The sequence below is a fragment of the Crocodylus siamensis genome, chromosome 1 (genome assembly GCF_052110815.1).
Source record: "Crocodylus siamensis isolate JL-2025a chromosome 1, ASM5211081v1, whole genome shotgun sequence".
Taxonomy (NCBI): domain Eukaryota; kingdom Metazoa; phylum Chordata; order Crocodylia; family Crocodylidae; genus Crocodylus; species Crocodylus siamensis.
In genome coordinates, this window is record NC_143395.1 from 160886433 (window position 1) to 160911243 (window position 24811).

The following is a 24811-nucleotide window of genomic DNA, read 5'->3' on the forward strand; positions in this document are numbered from 1 at the left end:
ATATTTTCCTCTTTGTCTATTTTGTTCAGGCAGCTGAAAGAGAAAGGACTCTTTGGCATCCGCCGTCTGGCTACCTGCCATTCAGAAGTCCTCCTTAGTAGAATTCATGATGTTTCGTTGGCGGTTACCAGAGAGGTAAGATATGGGTGCTTCATGTTTATCCCTTGTGCCTCCTGCAGTGTAAAGAGTAGATATCCATGTTTATCCTTATCTCCACTTTTATCTATATATTTTAGTTCTGTCTCTATATGTCTGTGTTTCTGATATCTAGACTTATACATATAATAGCTGTCTCTACATGTACAGAATCTATGCCCAGATGTAGTGTAAAAATGATGTTGTAGCTGTCATGGTTTAGAAATTGAGAGGCAAGGATTTCTTAGGGTGATATCTTTTATTGGATCAGCTATGTAGTTGGAATAAAATTAGATAAGCTTTCGAATGCAAGATGTTCTCCCGCAGGCCTCAGTTTTCTAACTCGTCGCTACTGTAAATATAAACTTGAATAGTCCAAGAAATCCTTGCCTCTTGCATACATCTTTCTGTGGCATGAGTGGGTGCTTGCATGTATCATCTCTGAGTTAGGGCAATGATTCTCACCCAGGGTGCAGTGGCACCCTGGGGTGCCTTGTGATCCTTTTATGGCTATTGCAGGGTGCTGTGCAATGTTAGCGCTGTTAGGTGTGCAGCGCTGATTCACAAGATAAACCCAGAGATTTCAAATAGGAATCCATAGTCTCAAAAACATTTTGGCCTGTTGTGGTCTTTCTGAGTTTTTTTGCAACAGAACTGTTCTCTTATTTTTCACAGTCAAAAAAATGAGTGAAAACTAAGAGCCGGCCTTTTCTGAGGTGGGCCTCAAGTCTAAGCAGGTTGACAACAGCTGATTTAGGGATTATCATTATGCATTCTACAAACATGGAGACTGAGGCCTCTTGAAGGTGATTTACCAGATCCTAGTCTGGCTTGTCAGTCAGGATGATGGGAGCCTTTGGCTCCCAGGCCTTATGTTCAGCCTTGTGAGACACCGACTCTCTCTCTCTTTCTCTCTCTTCCCCCTCCCTGCATGTCTGAGCTGCTGACATGGAAGATGGGTACCTATTTCTTGCGGGTCCTTCAGGGATCCAGGTTTTCCATTTGCCACAGAAAAATGGAAAAAACATGGATTTCCCCCTTTACTTAAGGAAAACATGGATTTTTCACTTTAACAGAGAAACCAACATATTTTGCACTTTTTCAGGGAGCTCTCTGCGGACTGGCAGAGTTCCAGGGGGCTGGGAGGGAGCAGGAGGAGGGTGGGCAGCCAGGCAGGGGGCACCATGTGCATGTATATGCCCCTGGCAGCCTGGAGGGCAGCTCCTGTAGATAGTGGGGGTGGGGATTGATGCCCCCCATAGGGAGGGAGGGAGGAATTGGGTGGCGCTGGGGCTGAGGCTGCTGCCCAGCTGGGGTGGTCTGGGGCTTGGGGCCCAGGGCTGCAATGTGTGGCCGCAGGGCCCTGATGGGGAGTGGAATGGGCGGCTCGTCCGGGGGTGGGGAGAGTGGGGCTGGCTCCCTGGCACTGTGCACACTCTTAGGGTGGCAGGAGGGACCTGTGCCCTCCAGATCTGTGTGCAGGGCAGGGGCAGCCTTAATGCTGTGAGCTCTGCGCTGCCCTGACAACGTGTCCCCTGACCATGTGGCAGCAGCGGGGGCAGCTGCACAGGGTTGTGCCCCTCACTGCTGCCACACAGGCAGGGGACACATTGCCAAAGCAGCGCAAAGCTCACAATGGCAAGGAGATGTCCGCATGGCCCCACTGTTCTCTGCAGAGCTGGGTTGCACGCGCCAGGCTGTGAAGGCCCCGGGGCAGGGCAGTAGGGTGGGAGCCCAAGCCCACAGCGGACAGCCATGTCTGCTCCCACCCCACACACAGATTTGGGGGGCGTGGGTCCAGGCTGCAGCAGCCGCTGGCTCCTGTCAGGGGCAGGGTGCTACAGATCTGGGTCCCTGGTCCTATAGCTCTGGCTGTTGGGGGGGACAGGGGGCTGTGGATGTGGGGTGAGGGGCACCAGCAGGTGTGTGTGTGGGGGGAAGTGAGGGGCATGAGCAGGTCTGGGGGGCTGTGGCAGGGTTTGAGTGACTGTGGTGGTGTTAAGACCTACTGAGCCTTTAGTTATCTAGTTTCAGACCTTCAGGATTCAGACCACGTCTTCCAAATTTGATATTCAGGATTGGGAGGGTAGAGGTGTTCACATTGTACTTTACAGCTGAGGGGCCTCTCTCATTCTTCCATTCATCTAGGAAAGTGCCTCTATCTCTCTTCCAGAAGATCAGCTGCCAAGACATGGGTTTCTTTTGTTTTATTCCTGTTCCAGATGTTGCTTTTATGGTCCAGGTGTTATATTCTCTGGTCTTTTGTATTATACTTTAAAAAAACAGTAAAATAAGGAATTAAGATGGATACTGGATGAACCACTGGATCATCTTCTGCTAAAGGACAATGCTGACTTATCTTTCAAAAACAATCTTTTGGCTTCCAGTTGCTTGTCTGTTCTAGTCTTTGGGACCATGTTTTGTCAATAGAGCCCAATCCAAAGTAGTGCTGAGTGCTCTAAACTTCATGACTAGAGGTTAACTTCTACAGTTCAAGCACAGGGGGATGATTAGGTGAAAAAATCCTCCCTGCAAATGGTTGGTGATAGTTGCATGGTTTGGGGGGTCAAAGCCATTCCAAGTCCTTAGTTCCCTCCCAGCTCCAACTCATGCTGAACTCCCACTGATTCAATGGGAATTAGGAGACCTCAGCATCATGGAGGATCAGGCCCATGTGAACAATTATTCTCCAATGGTCTTATGTATCTTAACTAATCTTCAGAACCAGAGGCAGACAAAATGTTTTGGTGAATCATTTATTCTTAAGAAGATGCAGTTTGGGATCAGCCAAGCTTATTTTCCAAATTCATACAGATTCAGTAACTTGGTTTTGGCTAAAGGAAAGGGAGGAATGGGGACACATACAAAATGGTTTATTTCAGTCTTTCTTAAAATCTTTTATTTATTTATTTATTATTTTATTTTTTAGGCTTCCTTCAGGAGGAGACTTTGGCAATACTCACAGAATGGAGAATGAATTAGTGTTACCCATCTCCCTTATCTCCAGTACAGCAGTGGCTAGGACACTCACTTTGGAAGGGAGATCAAAAGCTAAATTAGAGAAGTCAAGGGCTCAGTACTGCCTGCACTTGTTTGAGTGTTCTTTACCCCACAAACAATCATGCTGCATTGGGCTCTTAGTGATTTGCCAAAGGCCACAGAAAGAGTTGGTGTCAGAGCCAGCGGTAGATCTGTGCTTCCTATTGTTGACTCAGAACAGTAGATTATATATTTCCCTTTGAAATGGTATGTGGGTCTGCTTTTCCTGTGGCCCTCTGGATATCAAAATCAATCCCTTTTTCCCTAAAATGACTCTTGTGTCCTGTTCATGACTTTGCCTCCTACAGGTTAGTAATCTCCGCTCAAAGGTGTCTCGCTTTGCTATCAGCACCCTTGGTGAGCTCTTTAGGACCATGAAGAAGCACATGGACCAGGAGGTGGAGGAGACGGTTCGGGTCCTGCTCCAGAAGACAGGGGATTCCAGCGAGTTCATTCAGAAAGTGGCTGATCAATCTCTTGGCCTCATGGTGGGGAATGTGACCCCTGCAAGAGCAATGGCTGCCCTTACGGCTAATGGAGTGAAGTAGGTGGTTCTCCCAGTCTGATCTTTGTTGCCACTAATTGCTTGCCTCCATCAGAAAGAGTAGTGGGGAATCCCTTGGGCTGGGTTCTTCTGCAGCTCTTGGGAATTTCATCACCAAGATCCCATTTACACTTAGCAGTGTTGACAGTACACTACACCAGGAAGACTTCTGTTTTATCAGAGTCGGTCGATGTTGTTTAGATAGTATGGCAGTGGGGATGTGCTAGATTATTGGAAAGGACTATTTTATGTTTTTTATGGTCTCCAGGGAATGCAACAACAGCAATTCCTGCTTAACTTGCTTAGAATCCTAACCCCAAGGACACCGGGAGAAACTGCATAATCAGAATTTCAATAACAAAAGCAACAGAGAGGGCAATCTGGGCAGTTAGAGCATCTACAGGAAAAACTGCAGGGTCCTACCACACAAGTTTAGCTTCTGAGAGGAGGACAGCTCCATCATTTACCTTTAAAACTTAAAAATGCACAGTTGAGCATTGCCAAAATATCAGTTTCATTATGAGGAGGGAGATTATGTGGGTCCTGAGATGCACATCGTCCTGGGGAATTATATTTCTGGGGAGTCCAGTGAGTGATTCACTACATTGACGCAACTGATGCCTGGTGCTTTCAAATGGTTGGTATCTATGCAAATAAATGACAGTTTAGAGACCATGGAGACTGAGGTATATGCCCCATTCTGCAGCTGCTAAAACTTTAAAATACCTGGCTGTTGCCATATAGTCTTATGCATCTCCAGGAAAAATACACTTGCTGCACTGTTGAATGTACCACAGCACTGTCCCTTGTTGTGTTGGCTCTCTGAGCATTCATTTGGCAGCTGGATAGGAAACAAATCGATGGGCTAAGTCTGGGTACAGTACTAGTGCTCAGTGTTTGTATTACCAAAATTACCAACTGGCATAAATTACCTCTCCCTTCCCTCCTTCCCAGGGTTAGTAATTTCATCAAAGACCCTGTGTATCAACGTGGCTTGTAGGGACTGAATTCTCCTCTTATCCTCTGTAATATATTGGCTTTGTATGTAATTGGATAATATTACCCAGGAGTGGCCTAATCCACAGAGAAAGGAATAGGGGGCCCATCACTACAGGAATTGTCTTTTGGCTGAAGAGAGAGAGAGCCATACTTTTGGGATGAAGGATCACAGAAGTATCTGTGAATCAACCAGATGAGATTCAACAAAGACAAATGAAAAGTCCTGCACTTGGGACAGAATAATTGAATGGACCAATACAGACTGGGAAATGAGCAACGGGGCTGCAGTACTGCAGAGAAGGACCTGGGAGTTGCAGTGGACCATAAGCTCAATGTGAGCCAACAATGTGCTCTTGTTGCAAGAAAAAGCTAGTGGCATACTGGGTTATATTAACAGGAGTGTCACCTGCAAATCAAAGGAAGTGATTCTTCCACTCTGTTCAGCACTGATGAGGCCTCACCTGGAGTACTGTGTCCAGTTTTGGGCCCCACAGTTCAAGAAAGATGTGGACAGTTCAGAAAAAGTCCAGTTCAGATCAATGAAAATGATTAGGGGCTTGGAAAGCAATACTTATGAGGAAAGGCTAAAAAAAATTAAGGTTATTTAGTCTGGAGAAGAGAAGATTTAGGGGTATATTTGTTAACTGTCTTCCGATACTTGAAGAATGATTATAAATAGGATGGAGATGGCCTTTTCTCTGTGGCTGTAGGGGACAGGGCTAGGAGAAATGGCTCCTAACTGCATCAGGGGAAATTTATGTTGGAGATCAAGAGGAACTTTCTGACTATGAGGGAGGGTCAGGCATTGTAACAGGCTATCTAGGGTCACTGTAGAATCTCCATCCTTGGAAGTTTTCAAAACCAGGTCAGACAGACACGAGCTAGGATAGTTCAGTTAGGGATGACCCTGCCTTGAGCCAGGGGCTGGACTAGATGACCTTGTGAAGTCCTCTGCAGCCCTACATTCCTGTGATCTGATTATTTGATGTCTTGCTTCCAGTCATCGTAACCCCCTCATTCGAAGGTGTACTGCCGAGCACTTGCTAACCGTCGTGGAACAGATTGGAGCAGAAAAACTTCTGTCGGGCACCCGAGACAGTACAGAGTTGCTGGTCCGGACACTGGTGAAGCTTGCTCAAGACAGCAATCAAGACACTCGGTAAGAGCTGATGTCCCTTCCATCTCCGAGGAGCAGAAACTTTTCTTCTGAGTGGCTGGCAAATGGCAAACTATATGTAGTGCAATGCAATGTAAGATGAGTGTAAAGAAGAATATTTCTCTGAGTATAATGTTGGCTAAAGAATGCTCAGTTTCTTCTGGGTTTTCTGGCAAAGGAGAGACATTTAAATACTTATGTTGTATGAAACATTCATTATTTTAATTGATTGCAATTAGCTGTGTGCTCCTAGCAACAATTATCTTTGATGCCAACATGTGCACATGACTTCCTTGACTCTTGTTGAATGTTGGGTAAAGCTGAAGCCCTGGCCACTGAAAGACCCCAGTGCTTTTGTGGGAAGAATAAGATGGTTCTGGTCCCATTCCAACAGCACTGAATCAGTGTATTCTTCCTTCCTGCAGTTTCAATTGGTTATGGTATTTGTCACATTCTGTCCTAAACTATCATGCATTGCTGTGGTCTGTGGTTGAACATATTCCATTTCAGTGACGAAAAAATTCCTATACAGTAATTTGTTTAAAGCACGTTGGAATCCTATAAAATGAAAACCTCATTGGAAAACCAAGCTGATACTATTATTAACATTTATAGGTGTCCCACATGTCTTTCGGAGGAAAAGTAGATTCCTGCATTCATGAATAGATCTCTATGGAACCAGACTATTTCTTTTCTCACTGCTCTCCTGCTGCATTTCCTATTGCAGACAGTATGCAGTGTTGTATACTGATGTCAATTTGAGATAAATCTCACTCCCTATTGACGGGATTAAAAGTTCTTACGAAGTGCGTTGCCCATGAGGAACATAAAAAAAAATGTGTTCTTGTAACACTGCCAGCTTCCCGGATGGACGAATGAGATGGTGATGTTCTGAGGTAAAATGTTTTTTAATTAGTTAGTCTCCTTTCCATGCTAGGTTTTACGGACGGAAAATGTTGAATATACTGATGCCCCACCCAAAATTTGATGGATATTTGAAACAGTGTCTCCCATCACATGACTTGCGGGATGTCATGGCAACAATTAAGCAGAAAGTAAGTGCTTAGTAGGATATATATCTTCTATAGGAATGTACCAATATTGCCTTGCAAGTCTAAACATAACCTCTCTCTTTCTTTCTCTCTTGCACCGTTCCTTTTTCCTTGGAGTTTTCTTTTTATGGGACTGAATTGCAGATCCGGAGCCATTTTATGTGCAAGCATTTGGGGATCTAGATTTGGAATAATTGATGTAGGATTATGACCATAATAAAGAATGGGAAGGAGAGGGCAATGGCCTTCTTTGCATCCATAAACAGAAAGAGGGCAGGGATGAGAGTAGTTCTTTGTAAACCTCTTTTCCATAAGTAAAGGGAAAAATCCCCTAGAAGATTTTGGAACAGGGGTGTGATATATGGCTATCCCAGTGGTTTATATAATTTCTTTACTTCAGGAGTATCATCCCTCCTCTCAGGTTGTGTCACTGAACTCAAAAGTGCTGTGAGAATATTCACTAGCAGTAGAAAATCATCCTGATGAGCTTTTTTTTTTTTGCCCATTTCTCTTGAGGAAAAGAAACAATTTTTTTTTGGAGGGGGGAGAAGGGGTTGGGGGACCTGGAAAAGCAAGAATGAGACATGAATTGACTTGCCTAAAATTTCCTTAATAGTCTTTAGGCCCACAGAAACCTTTTATAACAATCGTTTCCAATCCAGAGCTCACATAGTGGGGTCACACTGTTGTAGGTGGGGGGGTCACAATATTCCAGAGAGAGAAGACTGAGAGTTGAAATGTGGGTGCTATTATCATGTTGCTCAGACTACTGTTGCCACCCTGTGTGCCCACAGTTAGTAGGGAGTGGAGACTTATCACACCTCAGCTGTTCCATGGTAATGGTTTGTGTGTCCACAGTTATCCTGGGAGAAAGTGAAGGCTAAACGGAGACAACACAGATCTGTTTCATTTAGATGGCCCTGGTTTATTTTCAACATAGGTTAAATGGGAATAGAGACAATTACTGTGGAGCAGCTGAGTCTCTCCTTTCTGTGGCCACAGGGACAGTTTCCACTATCTAAAGTCATGCAGAATTATCAGACTGCAAATGAGGGCATGGCAGGAAAGGATTTCATAGATTTCATAGACATTAGGGCTGGAAGGGACCTCGGGAGATCATCGAGTCCAGCCCCCCACCCAAAGGGCAGGAAGTCAGCTGGGATCATAGGATCCCAGAAAGATAAGCATCCAATTTACTCTTGAAGGTGTTCAGTGTAGGTGCTTGAACCACCTCCGATGGCAGGCTATTCCAGTCCTCGGGGGCTCGGACAGTAAAGAAATTCTTCCTTATGTCCAGCCTGAAACGGTCTTAATTGGAAATGGCCATTTTAGAAAGTCTAACGGGGATCCAACCCTTACCAGAGTTAACTGCATGCTCACTTGCTGGCTGGTAGCTCTTTGTGACTGCAGGGCTTCCACATGCGACTGGTTTCATTTGTCTCTCTTCAGGTGCCCCTGTCTGTCAGTGCTTTATCTTGGTGTCCCTCCAGTGGATAAGATGGTGACAGTGAAGACAGTGACTTTACAGACTTTTTTGGAGTCTTTAGCTCTTTTCCCTGTTTGAGCTCTGCTTTACTCCTTCAGAAGCAAGGATCTTGGTTCTAACCTGTATTTTGCCCTTAGTACTTTAAGCAAGTTATTACCCATCTTCTCTCACTTCTTATAGATGTATTTTTATATGTATATAGGGGATGGAAGATGATGCATCTGAACCCCCTTCTGCCAAAGGCCGCAGGGAGTCTAGGAACAGCAGCTTGACGGTCTCCCGCGACAGCCTGCCTTCTGATGAAGGGTATTAAACCTTTTTGGTCGTCATTGTGTTAGTTTTGAACACGTGGGGGAGTTTTCAGCCCTGTTTATCAGTTAAATGCATCTGATAGGGCTGAGCAGCAAGCAGTGTTCCCAGCTCACAAAACCTTTTGAGATTTCAAAAATTCTCTTCCAACACTGCATTGAGATGAACCCAAGAGCTTTAGAAGTTCTTCAAGAAAAACGAATGGGAGAAACCAATCCCCCACCACATAAAGAAAACAGCTAGTAGTCCTGTGGCTAGAAGAATCTGTTCAACCTGTTATACATCCCATCTGAGTGCCCTTCCCAGGAGACTATCAATTATTCCCAGAGTAGGTGTCTCCTCTGGTTCTTGACCAGAAATTTCCACCCTGAACTCTAAACGACAGTTGCTTCAAAACTGGTATATGAAAAGGTTTAGTTTTTATGAATTAGCATTTTATGACAAAACCCCCCCACTGATTCCAGGTAGCTGCAGGTAGACTATGGATAGCATCACTTCCTGCTATGCTGGATTGGAGCTGAAGACAGGAGCTTGGTCCATTTGCTCCCAGAGCTGGCAGTGGACCTACCAGTAACTTTTCTCCTTTGATAACCCAGTGGATTTGTTTTAATTTCATTGTGTTCAGTGCTTAGAAGAAAGTGAGCACAAGCCTCACTACTGTGTTCAGAATCCCGAGGTACATGCTACAATCAATTAATTGTATTTTAAGGGTTATAATCCAAAACCCATTGACATAACTTTCCACTGATTTCAGCAGGCTTTGGATCAGACCCTAGGAAAAGAAAGTTGTGAGACCAGGGCTGGGAGCCAGCCCTCCTGGCTTCTGTGCCCACCTGTGCTGGGCAAATTCTCTAAATTGCCTTGGATAAGGCATTATGGGTTTTTATAGATGACACTTTAAAACAGGTTTAAAGCGAGTTAAATACCTTTGGCACTGCTTCAATGGCATTGCTGTTTGCATATTTGGCGGCATATTACATGTTAATTCCAGCCGTTGTAGCACTCTCAACTGTATAATACACCTTAAATGACTTTGGGGCACTGCAAAATAAAGCACCTTTAAGTTATAGTTTCTAAACCCTATAGCTGTGGAGGGAAGCACCAGGCCTTGTGCAGCTCAGGGGCCGTGCAGGCAGCCCAGCAGTAGCCTGGGAAGGCAGGCTTCACAGAAGGGGGGAAAAAAAAAAGTGGCGAGCATGATTTCCCTCCCACCCAGAGCCTGCTTGCCTGAGCTGCGCAGGTGCCTAGGGCTTCCCACCTGGGACTGCCCGAGCCAGGTGCCTGCAGGTGGGTGTCACCTGGGCAGGGGCTGCTACTGCTGTGGAGAAAAGCAGCAGGACCCCCCACAGCTCAGGGGCTGCTCTGCCCCACAGCAGCTCGCTCTCCCCTCCATGCTGCTGCAGAGGCAGGGAAGAATCAGGCTTCAACATGGGTGTGCGTGAGGCTTGGGTTTACTTTGTCCTAAATTGAAGCGGTGTTTTTAAAATAAATACTGCTTCAATTTAGGGATAATTAAACCTCTGTGTCGTGTACAAACCCCCTATGTTTCAGTTTTCCTAATTACAAAATGGAGATGCTGCTAATTAGACTTTGCTTCTGCAGTAAGTTTGAGACCATTTATAAGACCAAGCTTTACTTGTAATGAGGTCAGTAGGGTACCTTTTAGCTCTTATTGTCATTGCTCTGTTGTCCCTTAATCCCAAAGGATTCATGCTGGTTTTGTTTTTCAATACGAGGTCCAGTCTAGACACCTTAGTCCCACCACAGCCCGTTGTTCGTCGGTCATCTCTCCGCAGCCTGGAAGTGATGGACCAGCTCAAGGAGCTGAACAAACTCCTGACAGCCAAGGAGTTTCAGATGCGAATGGAGGGAATAATGCTTCTTATGGATCACTGCAGAAACAACCCCCAGTTTGTCTCCTCGAACATTATTCAGGTATTGGGGGCCTTTCCTTTGTTCCCTTTCCCTTTGTGCCCTGCACCTTCTCTTCCAGGACCCTCCTAGCAGCAAAGTCCAGCAGCCCCAACCTGACATTTTTCTCTTTAAGAGGTTTGGGTACCTTCATTGTCTCCCAAAAATCCATTGCTAATTAACCATTAACATTTTTCTGTATAAGACCAGAGATAACTTTAAGAAAAATACTTGTTGAGGTCTTGAAGAAGTTGACCGTATTTTCCTTAAGTATAAGGATTTCTCAGCATTAATTTGGGATAATAACTAACTTTCCTGTATCCACACAAACATTCCTCATCTCTTTAAAATGGGAAAGGAGATGCTATTAAAGAAATTAGAGCCTTACCATGCAAGCTATAATGTGCATAGCATTTACTGCTGTGAATAGTCTGTGGAAGATGGATGGGACTTTTCAGAGTTACAAGCGCCAGCTTGATAGGAAGTGTGAGCAGGGTCAGAGCTATCATTTGTATTTACAGGAAGACTTTGTTTCAACATCCCCTACCAGGCCCAGAGAGATCACGCATCCTGGTTTTGTTTTTGTTTTAAACAGATTTTTGATGATTTTACCCTGAGACTTCAGGACTCCAACAAGAAAGTGAACCAGTATGCACTAGAATCAGTTGTCTCCATGATCCCCATCCTCCGAGATGGCTTACATCCAGTCATGGTCTCTATGGTTACGGTGGTCACTGACAATCTGAACTCTAAGAATTCGGGTATTTACTCTGCAGCAGTGAAGGTGCTGGAAACGCTGATTACACATTTAGGTAATGCTTTGTTCATTTTGTTCCTGCCCTGGAGGTATCCTTTCCAGGCCTCAAACCAAATATTTCAAAATGGCCCTTTATTACCTGATTTGGCCAGTGGACTCGTTCTGGTTTGAAGGCATATTCAGCCTTTTCAGTACTGTAATTTAGCTTAATAACATGAGTCATGTGGTTGAATTCTTCTATACTTTCTGTCTTAACTGCTGCATAATGTTGCTCTGAGCAGTTAAATGGATCCTGTTTTTTCACCCACAGCCTGGATCTGGCTGCATTTCAGCAGTTATCTCCTGTTCTGTTCAGGTTCTTTTATCATCCTCACCAGGTGCGTCTACACATGCATTAGCGTCTTCTGTGCTTATTATGCAGTAAGATACTCCGTCGTAAGCAGTTTTTAGGTCAGCATCTACATGTGCAGCCGTTAAAGCGCAGTAATGCTGTATGTGGACTGACTTGAAACTGAAGTTAGTCCCAAGTCAGTCCACACAGTGTTACTGTGCAGTTAAGGTGTCTACATGTGCGTTAAGGTGCAGTAAGTAATCAGGTGTAAATTTGATACCTGAATGATCAAATTTCATCTTCAAACATGATCATGCAGGTATCAAATTTATGGCATAAGTCTCCATAGTCATTGCACAGTATGGACATGCATGGGTAGGCGTGAGCGTACTGTACAGTAATTTTGGTTACTGTGTAGTAACCTAAATTACCGCTCAGTAAATGTGCACGTGTAGACTCGCCCACCTTGTAGTATATGATATGGGTTGTTTCTAGGAGAACATTAAGTGCTATGATGTATATCTATCATGTCTTTCTCTCTCTCTTTCCCTAGCTGGAGTTTGTGTGTTGATTTCTTTTTTTAACTATGATATTTATGTTCCAAGTACGCTGGGCTTATGTCAGCTTGGAACCGAGGGTGGTGAGGTCACTGATGATTTTTAGTGTGCTTAGGAATTGTCTTGGAGAGGATCCTGGAACAGCTCTGACTCCTGTATGGATGAGTAAGACCCTTGTGGTGGACCGTTCCACTGTCCCTCAGAAGACGAAGCTCTGTTTTCTGGTCCCCATCCTGGAATTGTAGATGATCTTTCATCTACAGGTGTCCTGAGCTCTCACATTGTTGAGTGTCTTGAAGATTAGGGGTTGAGACTTTGCATTTGACATGTCATATCATCCTATTTCATGGCATGCCAGTGCAGCAAGTGGAGTCCAGGTCAGGCAACGGTAGAAATAATTCCTCCACAGCCAGTGAGATTGTACTTAGTTCAGTGCATGTGAACAAGAGCCATTTGACTGGGGTGGGGGGTGTGGAGAGAATGGATGATGGGGCAAAATGCTTTCATGCTCCCTGCACACTTCTGAGGGAACAAGCAAATACTTCCTCTTGGATTTAGGGCCTTTAGTGCATTTTGTGGTGCTAGAAACCTCAAATGGAGGACGTGAGGCCACGACCCAAGGTTCTTTCCACCCAGCATGGCCCATGATGGGATGTGGAGAGAGTGTACTTTGCCATCAGTTGCCCTGTGTCTCCTGGTGGGGTTGGGTCCATCTCAGTCTCATTTTCTCCAGGAGCTCCTGCTGTGGTGGTGCATCTTCATTCTCTCCCCTACCACAACATTAAAGCTACATTTTCCCTCACAGCTTGGAAAAGGTTGTAAGGTGCTTCTACATGAATAAAAGTCTCATACTAACACATGTAAGTTGGTATCATTCCTGGCCTTCATTTTCACCTCTGAGCAGTATGCTTCTCAACCATGTATTGGGAGTTATTCCTTTGTGCTCTGCTTCTCAGAGCTGATCTCAGATGTACTAATGTGTACTTCTTACATTCTCACAGACTGGAACATGCATGCACATGCATACATATGTTCTCACACTAGTTTTTCTCTTATGTTCAAACATTTACTCCCCAGATTCCCAGAAGAGCTTAAATGTGCACCCACATTTTCCCAGAGCTGTTAGTGTGAGTTACCTTTTGTCCCACGATCATTTTGAATTTTTGTTCCAAAAGCTAGAAGAGAGTCCTCATTCTCTTTTACCTTTTGGAATAAAAATTCAAAATGATTAAAGGACAAAACTTAGAAAATGAAGGGTGAGGGGAGGGAGTTTTGAAATGCTCTGAGATGATTATTTTTTCTTCCTAAAATACTTTCTCTCACCTCTGCTTCGTGGCTTAGTGTTTCCTGGCATAAAGTACTCACAACAGATGTGAGCATGGATGACCGCAAAGTTCATGGAACTGGCACTGAGTGAGCATGTACCTCTAGTACCTCTGTTCCAGTCCATCCCCAAGCAACAGTTGTTACTATCTGATGGATACTTAATTATATTTGTGATTTTATTGGTGACAGTGTGCTTTCGATGAGACAGATTTTACAACTTGTTTGGTCTCTTTTCTGGCATTTTCAGTTGTCTGGCTTTGGGTTAGAAAACATACTGGTGGAGTGCTGAACTATCTTCATTCACCCTGTTTTGTGAATAGGGAATTTCAGTCTCCAATGTTAGTACTTATTACCAGAACTAAGACCCAGATGCATTAACATATTTTACTCCAGTTCCCCTTTTGAAGAAGCACAGGCTTCCATTTCATGTAGGGCTCATATCCATACCCCGGTGAACTGCAGAGTAAGCTGCAAATGCCCGAGTCACGGGCTGAGGCTAGATTCACATATCAGGCATATCATGAGAAGTCACAGCTCTTCTTGACTTCATTTGGAACAGGCTACTCTTATGTTCAAACATTTACACCCCAGATTCCCAGAAAAGCTTAAATCTGCACCCAAGTTTTCCCAGAGTTATTAGGCCACTGGATCTGGGCTATTGATTTGGTCTGTTGTATGATGAGGCTGAGCAATAAAGCCTTACACCAAACATCCCTACAATTCAAGGACAGTGGGAAGTTTGGATGTCAAAGGTGGTTCAAGCCCCTCTTCACTTCCTGGGTGAGTTGTCCTGGTGTTGAGATGAAAGGGGCTTTTATCCAGAATTGCTACTGCTGAATGGCCTCAAAGGAAATCTTGAATTATGGGCTTTACCTAGTTCTCTCTCCTATCTCCATTTCAAAAATTTCTTCAGTCCATCCTTTCCTTTTTTAAAAAGAAATTTATGATTTGCCAAGTTCATTTCTATAGAATAAACAAGTATAAATCCAGTCCTAAAGGATGGCATGTTCCAAATGTTGTTCTGCATAGGAAATGATTGCTATTGCCAGTAACAACATAACCAAGGTCTGCTGTAAATCCACTTGCCACCTAGATTTATATCAGCTATGGAAATACTGCACTGCATGAATATACCTGAAATATTTAGTGCGTTCAAGAGACAGGCCTTAAAAGAATGGAGTTGTTAACTCTTTTTGCACCAGAGGTCCAGAGCTCTTCTGCAGCTGTAGTGAATTTGTCTGCCCTTTGGCTTTTGTCTTTGACTTTGGGCCAGGTTGTCCCTAATTGTAAAGAGAAGAGAATTATATCAGACAGACTGTACCACCCTTGATCCTGGCCTTTCAATAACAGGTAAAGGACCTGATTCCTTCCCCACACTAGCTAACAGAGAGGAAGTAAGCAAATGTTGCAGCCCCCATAATCTTAGTGGCCAAGTGTCATCTCCAAGCAAATTGTCTCCTGAAGCTCTTCATTACCCCACCACCTGACTACCATTCAGACATCATACACTAAGCGCTGTCAAGGGTCAGTAGTAGAATTGGGCAAAACTCATCTGTCTCTGCTCCTGTGCTACAAATGAATTCAAGCTACGAAGTTTGGGGTTGTTTGGAACCAGGCCTTTGGTTCTGTTGGTGATAAAGGTAGGTGCCATTTGGAAAATTCAGATGTGGCTTTTAAGCAGCCCCAGATTTGAGAAATCTGGGTTTTTAGTTGGAGGGGAGGATGCAGGCAAGTTGTATGGACTGATTCTGGCCTCTTGTCCTTAAATCCTGCTACTTTCTCCTTTTAAAAAAAAAATCCTAAAGCCTAGAACAAAACAAAATAGAAAAGATAAACCTTAAAGAGATTTGAAAAGTCTTAAAGATGTCCTTCAAACTTTCCTAATCTGGAAGCGGGGAGAGTTGTGTGCACCCCTAGAATCTTGGCTTGCTGCCACCCTTGGATCCCAGTTGTTGCTTGAAAACCCTAGATGCTGGCTTGCATTAAAATGTGCATTTGAGCCACTTTTTCCTCTGCTACCTTTAATATTCCATACAGCAATGCAAGATGGTTATGGAGGGATCTGATAGCCTGACTTAAAAGTATCAGACCCAGCATCCATCTAGAAACAACTGGAGTGGGATCTGGATAATGCCCAGCATCAGGTGCCAACTTTCCTTGGACTTGTCCCGTGATATCCATCTCCATTTATATCTCTCTCCCTAGGTAAAAGTACTGTAAATCCTTCATACTCTAGAGGTTCTGCTTGTGTGCTTGGGTTTTGTAATTTGGCCACACTTGTCCTTCTGTTTGTTCTTCTGGTTCTTTTCATAAATTGCTGGTGGCCCAGGACATAACCTCTAACCACCAGAGGCTGTAATTCAGTATCCTAGACACTGCAGTAGTGCTTTGAAATGAGCTCAGGGCCCTGTTGTGCTAAGCATCTTAACAGTTACCTGGTGAGGGATGTTCCCTATCATTGAAAGCTGATCCTCTGAACAAACAAGGCCAACAAAAGGAGGGAGAAAGGAAATAGTTTTATCCTGGTTTCACATGGCACACGAAGACCCTTCCTGCACCTGCATTTAACTGATTTCACCAAATTGATTTCTATATAGATGAGTCAAACTGGTCTGGACATGCTTTAATTATTCAAAACATGCCTAATGTTGATTAACTTAATTTGGTTTGTCACAATGCACTAGAGTGGGGCTATCATTTCAAAGGCACTGGCTACAGTGAAGTGAATTCATATAGGAATGCGATGAGAGTTGGGAGCTTAACTCTCATTTATTTTTTTGAAAACCTCCTAGATGGACCACTGGCCTTAATTGAGATGGCAGGCCTATCACTATGTTTTGCTTTTTAAACCCTTGACTGGTTTTATTTGTTAAACTTTATAGAGAGGCTTTTATATTTTAATATCCTGTTACTGTAGTTCATGTTATTATTTTTTATGCTGCATGTACCTTGGGTATTTGTCAGGATAGGTTGGTGGGGAGGGGATGGAGAGTTTATTATACAGGTGGTAACGATGGTCTTATTTTACTGACACGGTGCCTGATTTCCAGGGAAATGTCCCCTGGTAAGGAAGCTTGTGCTGCCATCAAGAATATGGCTTGCAAGTGCAAGGGAAGCAGCTCATTACTTTTACTAGCCTTTCTAACATGGAGCAGACTGCCTTGCAGCTTATCAGCTGATCTAGTATTTACTGGGGAAAGTTAAAGCTGAGTTACTGAAAACAATATGGCCTGCTGCGTTGTTCTCCTTAACCTCCATTCCAAACTGCTCTATGCGTCAAGCAGTTCTACATTAAAGCTTGTATAAATTGGTCATTGACACTTTCAAGCTCGAGGGGTCTCAAATATGCACAGTGTGTTCCAGAGTTTTAAACACAAAGCAAGCAGTAAGTGTATACTTGGCTTCCGAAACAACAGAGGGATCCCAAAGAGAGCTACTCAGGTGAACTGTAAGACTTTATTGATACTAGTGATTAATCTTTTACACAGCTGTAACACCTCTAAGCTCAATTGCATTTCAGCTGCTCCTTTGCATCAGTTGCTTTGAAATCTTATATGTGGGGTATGACACAGCAATCATTTAACAGTGCATATCAATCCCACACAGTGGTTTATAGCTGGAAGAAATGTCTATTTGTCATTTTAGGTGGGTAGAATGTGATTACTGAAGTTGGAACATAGCTATGACTCCCCTTTCAATCCACCTATAAATACATGGGCAAAAAAAGACATTATAATCATTAAAGAGCTCTTTTTTTATTTACTGTCTCTGTGCAAAGGACTATACCCGTAACAAGAGAGTGCCCCTTAAAAGCATGTTGGGGCTTTGGCTCAATACTAGTTCAGAAGGAACATGCCACTCACTGACTCGGCACTACTTCCTGTGACATCTAGACATGTTATGGATGGTCCTATCCATGAACATCCTTGCCTAGCTCAACAGATCCCACAGGATCCCAAGGGCAGGGCAGTGATTATAGGCCACTGTGCAACAGATTCTAAATAACTAGAAGAAGGAAGAATCTAAAATATATTTCACAGTTAAGTATTGGGAAACCGGTCCCTTTTGTTTCCCCTCTGCCAAAATCTGAGTGCAATGGTCTCTTTCTGCCCCCCGCCTGAAAGAGCAGGTGATACCAAAAGCACTTGAGAGACTTGTGGGTAGTGATGATAATGATGTTAGTGGGTAGTGATGATAATGATGATAGTGATGTTCCTGCAGGGGCAACACAGAACTCGAGGAACTGATTTTAGCTGTGCAAAATGCAAACAGAGCTGTAGATATTAAATCTGCCCAGATGTTCTCTTGAGGAGAGAATGAAATTTATCCCTGTACAGAGATCCATCATAAGGGGGCCTATCCACCTCTTACATCTGCTTGAAATCTTGATGGGCTTCAGTCAGTTTGTGTAGTACTTGTGCTGTTTTTTTCTGCCCAGTGGTGAATGTGTGACGTGCTGGTAGGAGACCAGAATTTCTTTGTGAGAAGAAACCTCCCAGTGTTTCTGTATGTCCCATGGTATGAGCTTCTTTGAAGAAGAATGATCAAACATGCTTCTGACTCTCTTTCAGATAATGTATTGCTTCTACAAGCATTTGCCAGCAGAGTGCGTTTCACCAGTGGCCGGGCCATGCAGGACATCACACAACACCTGTCGGGTAACAAGCAACTTAGCTGGACTCTGCTTTCTGTAGTTTGCTGGGACTTGTTAGGGGAAATGCTTGGAAAATGAGAAATGTTGAGAGGAAATTGTTTGAATTAACAAGGCAACAGGGATTGGGACAGCTGGAAGTGTAGGGCCTGATCCTTCAGAGACCTACAGCTTGTGCAGTCATTTACAGTGGTGCAAAGCATTCATGTAATGCTGCCATCTTGATTTGGCCACTGTACATGTAAGACATTGTTGAAGTGGAAATAATTAAACATGGAGACAGTGCAGTGGAGAATTGGGTTCATGGATTCTAATAAGGAATTTATGGATGGGATGTCTCAAAATTTGTCTCTTGAGAGAGGGAAATGAAGGGTGTCTACGCTGTTCCCCTGGCGCTCCTGGGGGGCTGCTCTCAAGCACTCTTCTTACTCTTTAGGCTTCCAGTCTTGACATGAGAGGGTAAATCATGCCTCTTTTAAGGAGGAGGGAGCAGAGATCAAAAAGTGGGGCACCTCTAGAGTGGCTTGATTGCCTCATGTTCAGGTTTGTTGGGCACATAGCAGGGTTGGGCAGACCCAGGAATGCTTGAAAGTAGTGCCCCTTGGTGTAGATATACTCTAAAAATACTCTGGCTGATTCCTGAGTGTGAGGGTTGGCTTAGCAGTACTGTTTTCTTAAGCAAATGGCAAATGTTCATTCCTGCCAGCCCTCAGACACCCACACACGGCTCCTGAGCCTTGTACAGTCACTGGTATTTTGTTACTTTGGGGGTCTGTTTGGTTTAGAAAACCACATTGGAAAAAATAGGGCATAATCCCCCTCAAACCTGGAGTTTATTAGCATGAGTGTAGATTGTGCATATAAATAATGGGTGCAAAGCACTACATGGTTGTGGGGATGAGCAGGCTATTTTGTGACACATGCAGGCAGCCTATTTACACCCTGAAGCATGACCCATTGTTTCTGTTATTTCAGGATGCATAAAGATAACTTATTTCCACAACAACTGAATCCAACAGACTAAAAACATTGCTCTTTCTTGACCTATAACAGCTTGTTATATCCGGTGGTATCCAAAGAATGGAAAAAAGATCACTTCAACATGCACTAAAAGCAGCCTAATTATAGCTTTGCTTTAATAAGAACTAAATCTGATAATTATGCCAGCCTCTCTTAATCTAAGGTTTAATAGCGTTTCCTTGTTCATTCTGACTCTCCAAAGGACTTTTTTAGCCATTTTTTTAGTCATGTCAAACCTATTGGGACCTTTAAAGATAGCTTGTATAAAGTAAATCCCTGTAAACGCAACGTAATTCTACAGTAATTTTAATCTCTCTTTTTTTTTTTTCCCAAATAAATCCTTTGAACATAAATTGGGGCCAGTTTAGAAACAGTGGATGTTCTCTCTGGGATTTAATGGGAACAGACAGCTCTCTCACCTAAAATCCATGGTGACCGTTATATTTAATAGCATAAGAATTCAAATTAACTCTCTTCTTTTTAATGAGGACTAACCCATTGCTGTCTTACTAAGGATGCTTTGACTTTTACTTAACGTTGGAGTTTTTTTTGTTTAATAGTGAATGTTAATGCTGATGAAAGTTGCCAGACTAAGAGTGTAAACAAAAAGAGGGCCATGGGATGGCATGGTGTACGCTTTCCCAACAACATGCCTAGTTATTATGCCTTGATTTACCTCTATGGGGGGATCTGAGAATTTAGCTTTCTGGTATTTAAGGTCCTCAGTTCTCTGTAGAAACTACTAGCAAAAGGTGTCAGTTGTCATGTTCTGGGTTCAGTTCAGGCAGCAGCCGCTTTTACAAAGTTTTCTTGATTTCTGCTAGCTGTGTGCACGCACACAGCCATCAGACTCTCTCTCTCAGCTTTATCTCTGAAACTTCACATAACTCTTAAAGGTATATACAGTTGTCACGCCAGTTGATTTTTATTTTTTTTTTAATATGGCTATCTATCAAGTTCAGAAATTGGGGTGAGATCACATGTTAGGGAGGATGGGAAGAAGCACTGCCGGTGGAGAGGGCCTCATCCCAAAGTTTGGAGGCTGGGTTTAATTTCTTACTTCAGTTTCATGGGCATATTCCTTATTCTTTCTTTGCCTCATTATATGTCTGTAAGGTGAGGATAATAGCACTTTTCTAGTTCAATAGGATGTTGTGGGGATGAATGCATTAAAGACTATGAATTCCTTAGGTAAGATAGTGCAGGTGGCTATATGAGGAGCATAAATGGAAATCTTGAAACTTGGAACAGCCATTCATTATGAGGCACTGAACAGGATAATCTCAAATTAGACCTTTCCTTCCTACATAGCTCACTAGTATTACCTGATCAGATTTTAACCATTAAAGTGCCCTTTGCGGGTTAGACTTTTGAAATTTGGTTTAGCCATTTGTTATGGGCCACTAAGCACAGGGAAAACCCCAAATTAGACCCCTGGATTTTTAATCAAGGGGCATACAAAGGTCTTCAGCTTCTCGTTATTGGAGTTCAATCGTTCAGATGCTCTTCTGAGCTACAAACTTGAAATTTGGTACAGCTGCTTTGAATGGTTAGTTATTGGCAGTAAATACAGATTTGACACTCACCACTTGTAATCAAAAGGTCATCAGTCTAAGCATTTACAAGAACTTTATAAATCGCTTCCACTGAGCTTCTGTGTTGGTCTTAAGGCCTCCATTTTTAAGAAATTGGGATCATCTGAGGTCAGTAGTTCTATTAAGTATTAAACACATCATTGCTGCCTGCTTGCCCTTAGAAAGTCAGACTGTTTGCACTCACTTAAATTCCAGACCGTGGCTGACTGGAAATGGTTCTGAGGGACCAAGAGTAAAGCTGCTTGCTTATCTTGACTGCTAAGATGCTTTATCTTCTGCCCTGCAGTGCTTGTGACTTCTGTGTACCCTCGGAAACCTCAGGCTGTGGAGCGTCATGTGCTGCCCATTCTCTGGTATTTCTTAAGCAACATGATTGGAAATGGAGTGCTACCTGGTCGTAGTGGCAATGTCAGAACTGTGGTCTGCAAGCTGGCTAAAACCTTACACAAAGAGATGGGACCCACCTTACTGGATCACGCCGCCAGCCAACCACAACATGTGATTAAAAACCTTCAGGACCTTTTAGGCATGGAACTACAGTGAAGGAGCCCCACTATCTTCAGGACAGTTTGCTATGTAGTACAGCAAAAGGCTGCTACGCATGGGTGACACAATACTGGCACTGGTTTTATTATATATTTTTGGGGAGAGGAATCTACTGTAGAAAGTTTATAGGTGCAGATGTATATAGTATATTTTGAAGTAGAATTAAATCACATATTTTTCTAAGGTTTTATTTCCTGAGCGTTGTCCCAAGATGTTTACATAGCTATTTAAAAAAAAAAATGGTGTATAAATGTTGTGATTTATAATTGTGTACAAAAAAAAAAAGGAATATATTTATATATCTGTTATATATTTATGTATATAACAGATACCCATATTTAGAGACAGCGAGAGAGATGGGTCTAAGAAAGAGTGTGTGAGAGAGAGAGAGACAAGTAAATGCTTGGATCATGGAAGAGAGTGTGACAAAAATGCCAATATACCCCAGACTGAGAGAGAAACTTGAGTGAGAAAGGGAGATGGAGACACATTTCCCAAGACGCACAAGGGCATGGAAGGGAAGGGAGTATACTTCTGAGTCCTGAAACCGTAAATGACGCATGTATATCTGGATCTGAATACTGGATACACTAACACATGTTCACGCACTCCCACTTCTGGCTGGGAAAGTGGAAGGAAGGACTGGAGTTATGTGGGACCACAATGACAGACAGATGACACTCAGGGAGCCTGGGAAAGCAAAAAGATTGAGGGAGTTTGACACTGAAGCTTAAGTCAGAAAGCTGAAAAGAACCATGGGAAGATACAGCCAGCCAAAGGGGTTCATGAGTCTCAGATTTCTAACTATTTATTTTTTCATACTTGGAGGTATACAGTAGTTTAACTTGTTAGATATATTTGCCATTGTTGCACTCCCTGTATTCTCTGTGTAAACAGCTAACGTATCCTCACCACCAATGTGTTTTGATTAAAGTATTGACTAGGTCAAATCATTAGAACCTTCTGGGATGTTTTAAATTATTTGGGACTCTGAACACCCTGAAATGTTTCAGGGCACCTGGAAACTCAGGATCTTATGGAGCCTTTTAGAATACAGTCTTAGCCGAGAGCCTAATTCTGAAACGTTCATAAAGTCCTCCGAAACATGTTACCTTCAGAAATTTTCTAGAGCACCTTGGAACTTGATATCTTCTGAAGTGCTCCAAAATGGTGTGAAATGGGAATTTGGGAAGCTTTTCATTAAAAACAAATAACAAAACTAGCTGAAAATGGCAAAGACTTGTATAATTGTTCCTTAGGGAAGAAGCCAGGCATTGCAGAGAACACATGAATGCCAAAATGCTGAGCTGCAGCTTCTGTGAGAGTAATGCATTGACAAAGGATGGCCACAGTTAAACAAAACATGCGTTATGTTTGCTCCTCCAAGTAGAATCAGAGAAAATTAGGGTTGGAGGGGACTCAGGTCATGTAGTCCAACCCCCTTCTTAAAGCAGGACCATCCCCAACTAGATCATCCCAGCCAAGGCTTTGTCTAGCTTGGTCCTAAAGATTTCCGAGGATGGAGATTTCACCACCTCTCTGGGTAACCTGCTCCAGTGCTTCATTATCCTCCTGGTCAGTTTTTTTCCTAATATCTAACCTAAACTTCCCTTGCTGCAATTTGAGACCATTGCTCCTTGTTCTGTCATCTGCCACCACTGAGAGCAGTCCAGCTCCATTCTGTTTAGGACCCCACTTCAGGTAGTTGAAAGCTGCTATTAAATCCATCCTCAGTCTCCTCTTATCTAGACTAAATAAGTCCAGTTCCCTTCGTCTTTCCACATAAGTAGCGTCACCCAGCCCCCTAACTATTTTTGTCGCCCTCCACTGGACTCTCTCCAACTTGTCTACATCCTTTGGGGTCCAAAACTGAACACAGTATTCTAGATGTGGCTTTACCAGCGTTGAATACACCGGTACTCCTCTACTTCCCTTGATTTGCTGGCAAGGCTCCTACTAATGCAGCCAGAAGGCCTGTGCGAATAGGGAAGTATTTGATTCAGATTCGGCTGATTCAGAGAACAGTGATTTGATTTGGAGAGTCAGATCACTGTCCTGAATTGATTCAGCTTCAGAAGATTTGGCACTGATTTGGAGAGATTTGGCCATAGATTATAATGGGGAATCACTGAAATACCTATAACGTTGTCATTTTTTGTCAGATTTGGCTGAAAACGTCAAGGACGGTAGCCCCTCCTGAGGGCATGAAGTCTGCCAGGTTTCAAGGAGATAAGTGCAGGGGTTTCTGGAAAACTGCACCTCAAGTTGCTGACAAGCAAAACTCACGGGGGGGGGGCGGTGTGTGTGTGTGTGTGTGTTAAAGCACAGTGCGATGAAACCAGTAGAGATGGTAGCCTGTAACAGGGGACCTTCCCGTTGCTCAGGCAGGAACAGCTCACAAAAGGGACAGAAAGGCTGCAGACAGAGACTTATGTGTTGTTTCTATGTTCCCCCCACCAGAGCACTATGTTTAGAAGGGGACTCGGGGAAAGATCACAGTCACTGGCGAGCTACAGATGTCAGTCTTTTCCCTTGCTGCTCCCCTTCCCTCTTCTCAGTTTCTGTTCCCCTGAAAAACTGCTTTCCAAATCGATTTGGAGGTTTTTTTGATCTCCTGATTCAATTCAAATTTGGTGATTTGGCCTCCAAATTGGGCCGAATCTTCTCCAAATCGAATCGGTGACCAAAGCTTTGCCCACCCCTAGCAGCCAGTATGACGTTGGCCTTCTTGGCAACTAGGCACACTGTTGGTTCATATCCAGCTTACTGTCCACTGTCACCCGAAGTCCTTTTCTGCAGAGCTGCTGATTAGCCAGTCAGTTCCCAGCCCATAGTGGTACATGGGATTTGTTCTGCCTGTTTGCACTTGTCCTTATTGAACTTCATGAGATTTCTTTTGGTCCAATCCTCCAATATGTCTAGGTCTCTCTGAATCCTAGCTCTACCCTCCAGCATATCTCCTACTCCCCCCCATCTTGGTGTTACGTGCAAACTTTCTGAGGGTGTACTCCATCTCATCTTCCAGGTCATTGCTGAAGGTATCAAACAAAACCGAGTCCTGGGGCATTTCACTTTATACCGGCTGCCTACTATACATCAAGACATTGGTTACTACTCTTGGAGCCCAACAATGCCAGCCAATTTTCTATCCACCTTACAGTCCATTCATTGAGCCCAAACTTTCTTAGCTTGCTTGCAAGGGTTGAGGCAGACCATATCAGATGTCTTGCTAAAGTCAAGGTATATCATGTCTACTGGTCTCCCCGCATCCACAGAGCCAGTTGTGTCATCATGGAAGGCAATCAGGTTGTCAGGCATGACTTGCCCCTGGTGAATCCATACTGACTGTTCCTAACCACCGTCTCTTCCTTCTGGTGCTTAGAAATGGATTCCTTGA

The 24811-nt window shown here is 43.6% G+C and overlaps 1 protein-coding gene across 2 annotated transcripts in view; it reads left to right on the top strand.

The window, feature by feature from the left end:
* Positions 1-22320, top strand: part of TOGARAM2 (TOG array regulator of axonemal microtubules 2) — a 39903-nt gene extending 17583 nt beyond the window's left edge. The window contains exons 11-19 of one of the 2 annotated variants that reach the window (XM_090031522.1): positions 30-135; positions 3483-3718; positions 5718-5876; positions 6811-6928; positions 8614-8717; positions 10457-10655; positions 11227-11443; positions 18174-18260; positions 21155-22320. In XM_090031522.1, coding sequence (XP_089887648.1) covers positions 30-135; positions 3483-3718; positions 5718-5876; positions 6811-6928; positions 8614-8717; positions 10457-10655; positions 11227-11443; positions 18174-18260; positions 21155-21411 — 1483 coding nt within the window. In that variant the 3' untranslated portion in view covers positions 21412-22320. Of the gene's footprint in view, positions 1-29; positions 136-3482; positions 3719-5717; positions 5877-6810; positions 6929-8613; positions 8720-10452; positions 10656-11226; positions 11444-18173; positions 18261-21154 lie in introns of both variants that reach the window. The other variant, XM_090031521.1, reaches the window with a different exon arrangement.
* Positions 22321-24811: the final 2491 nt, after the last annotated feature.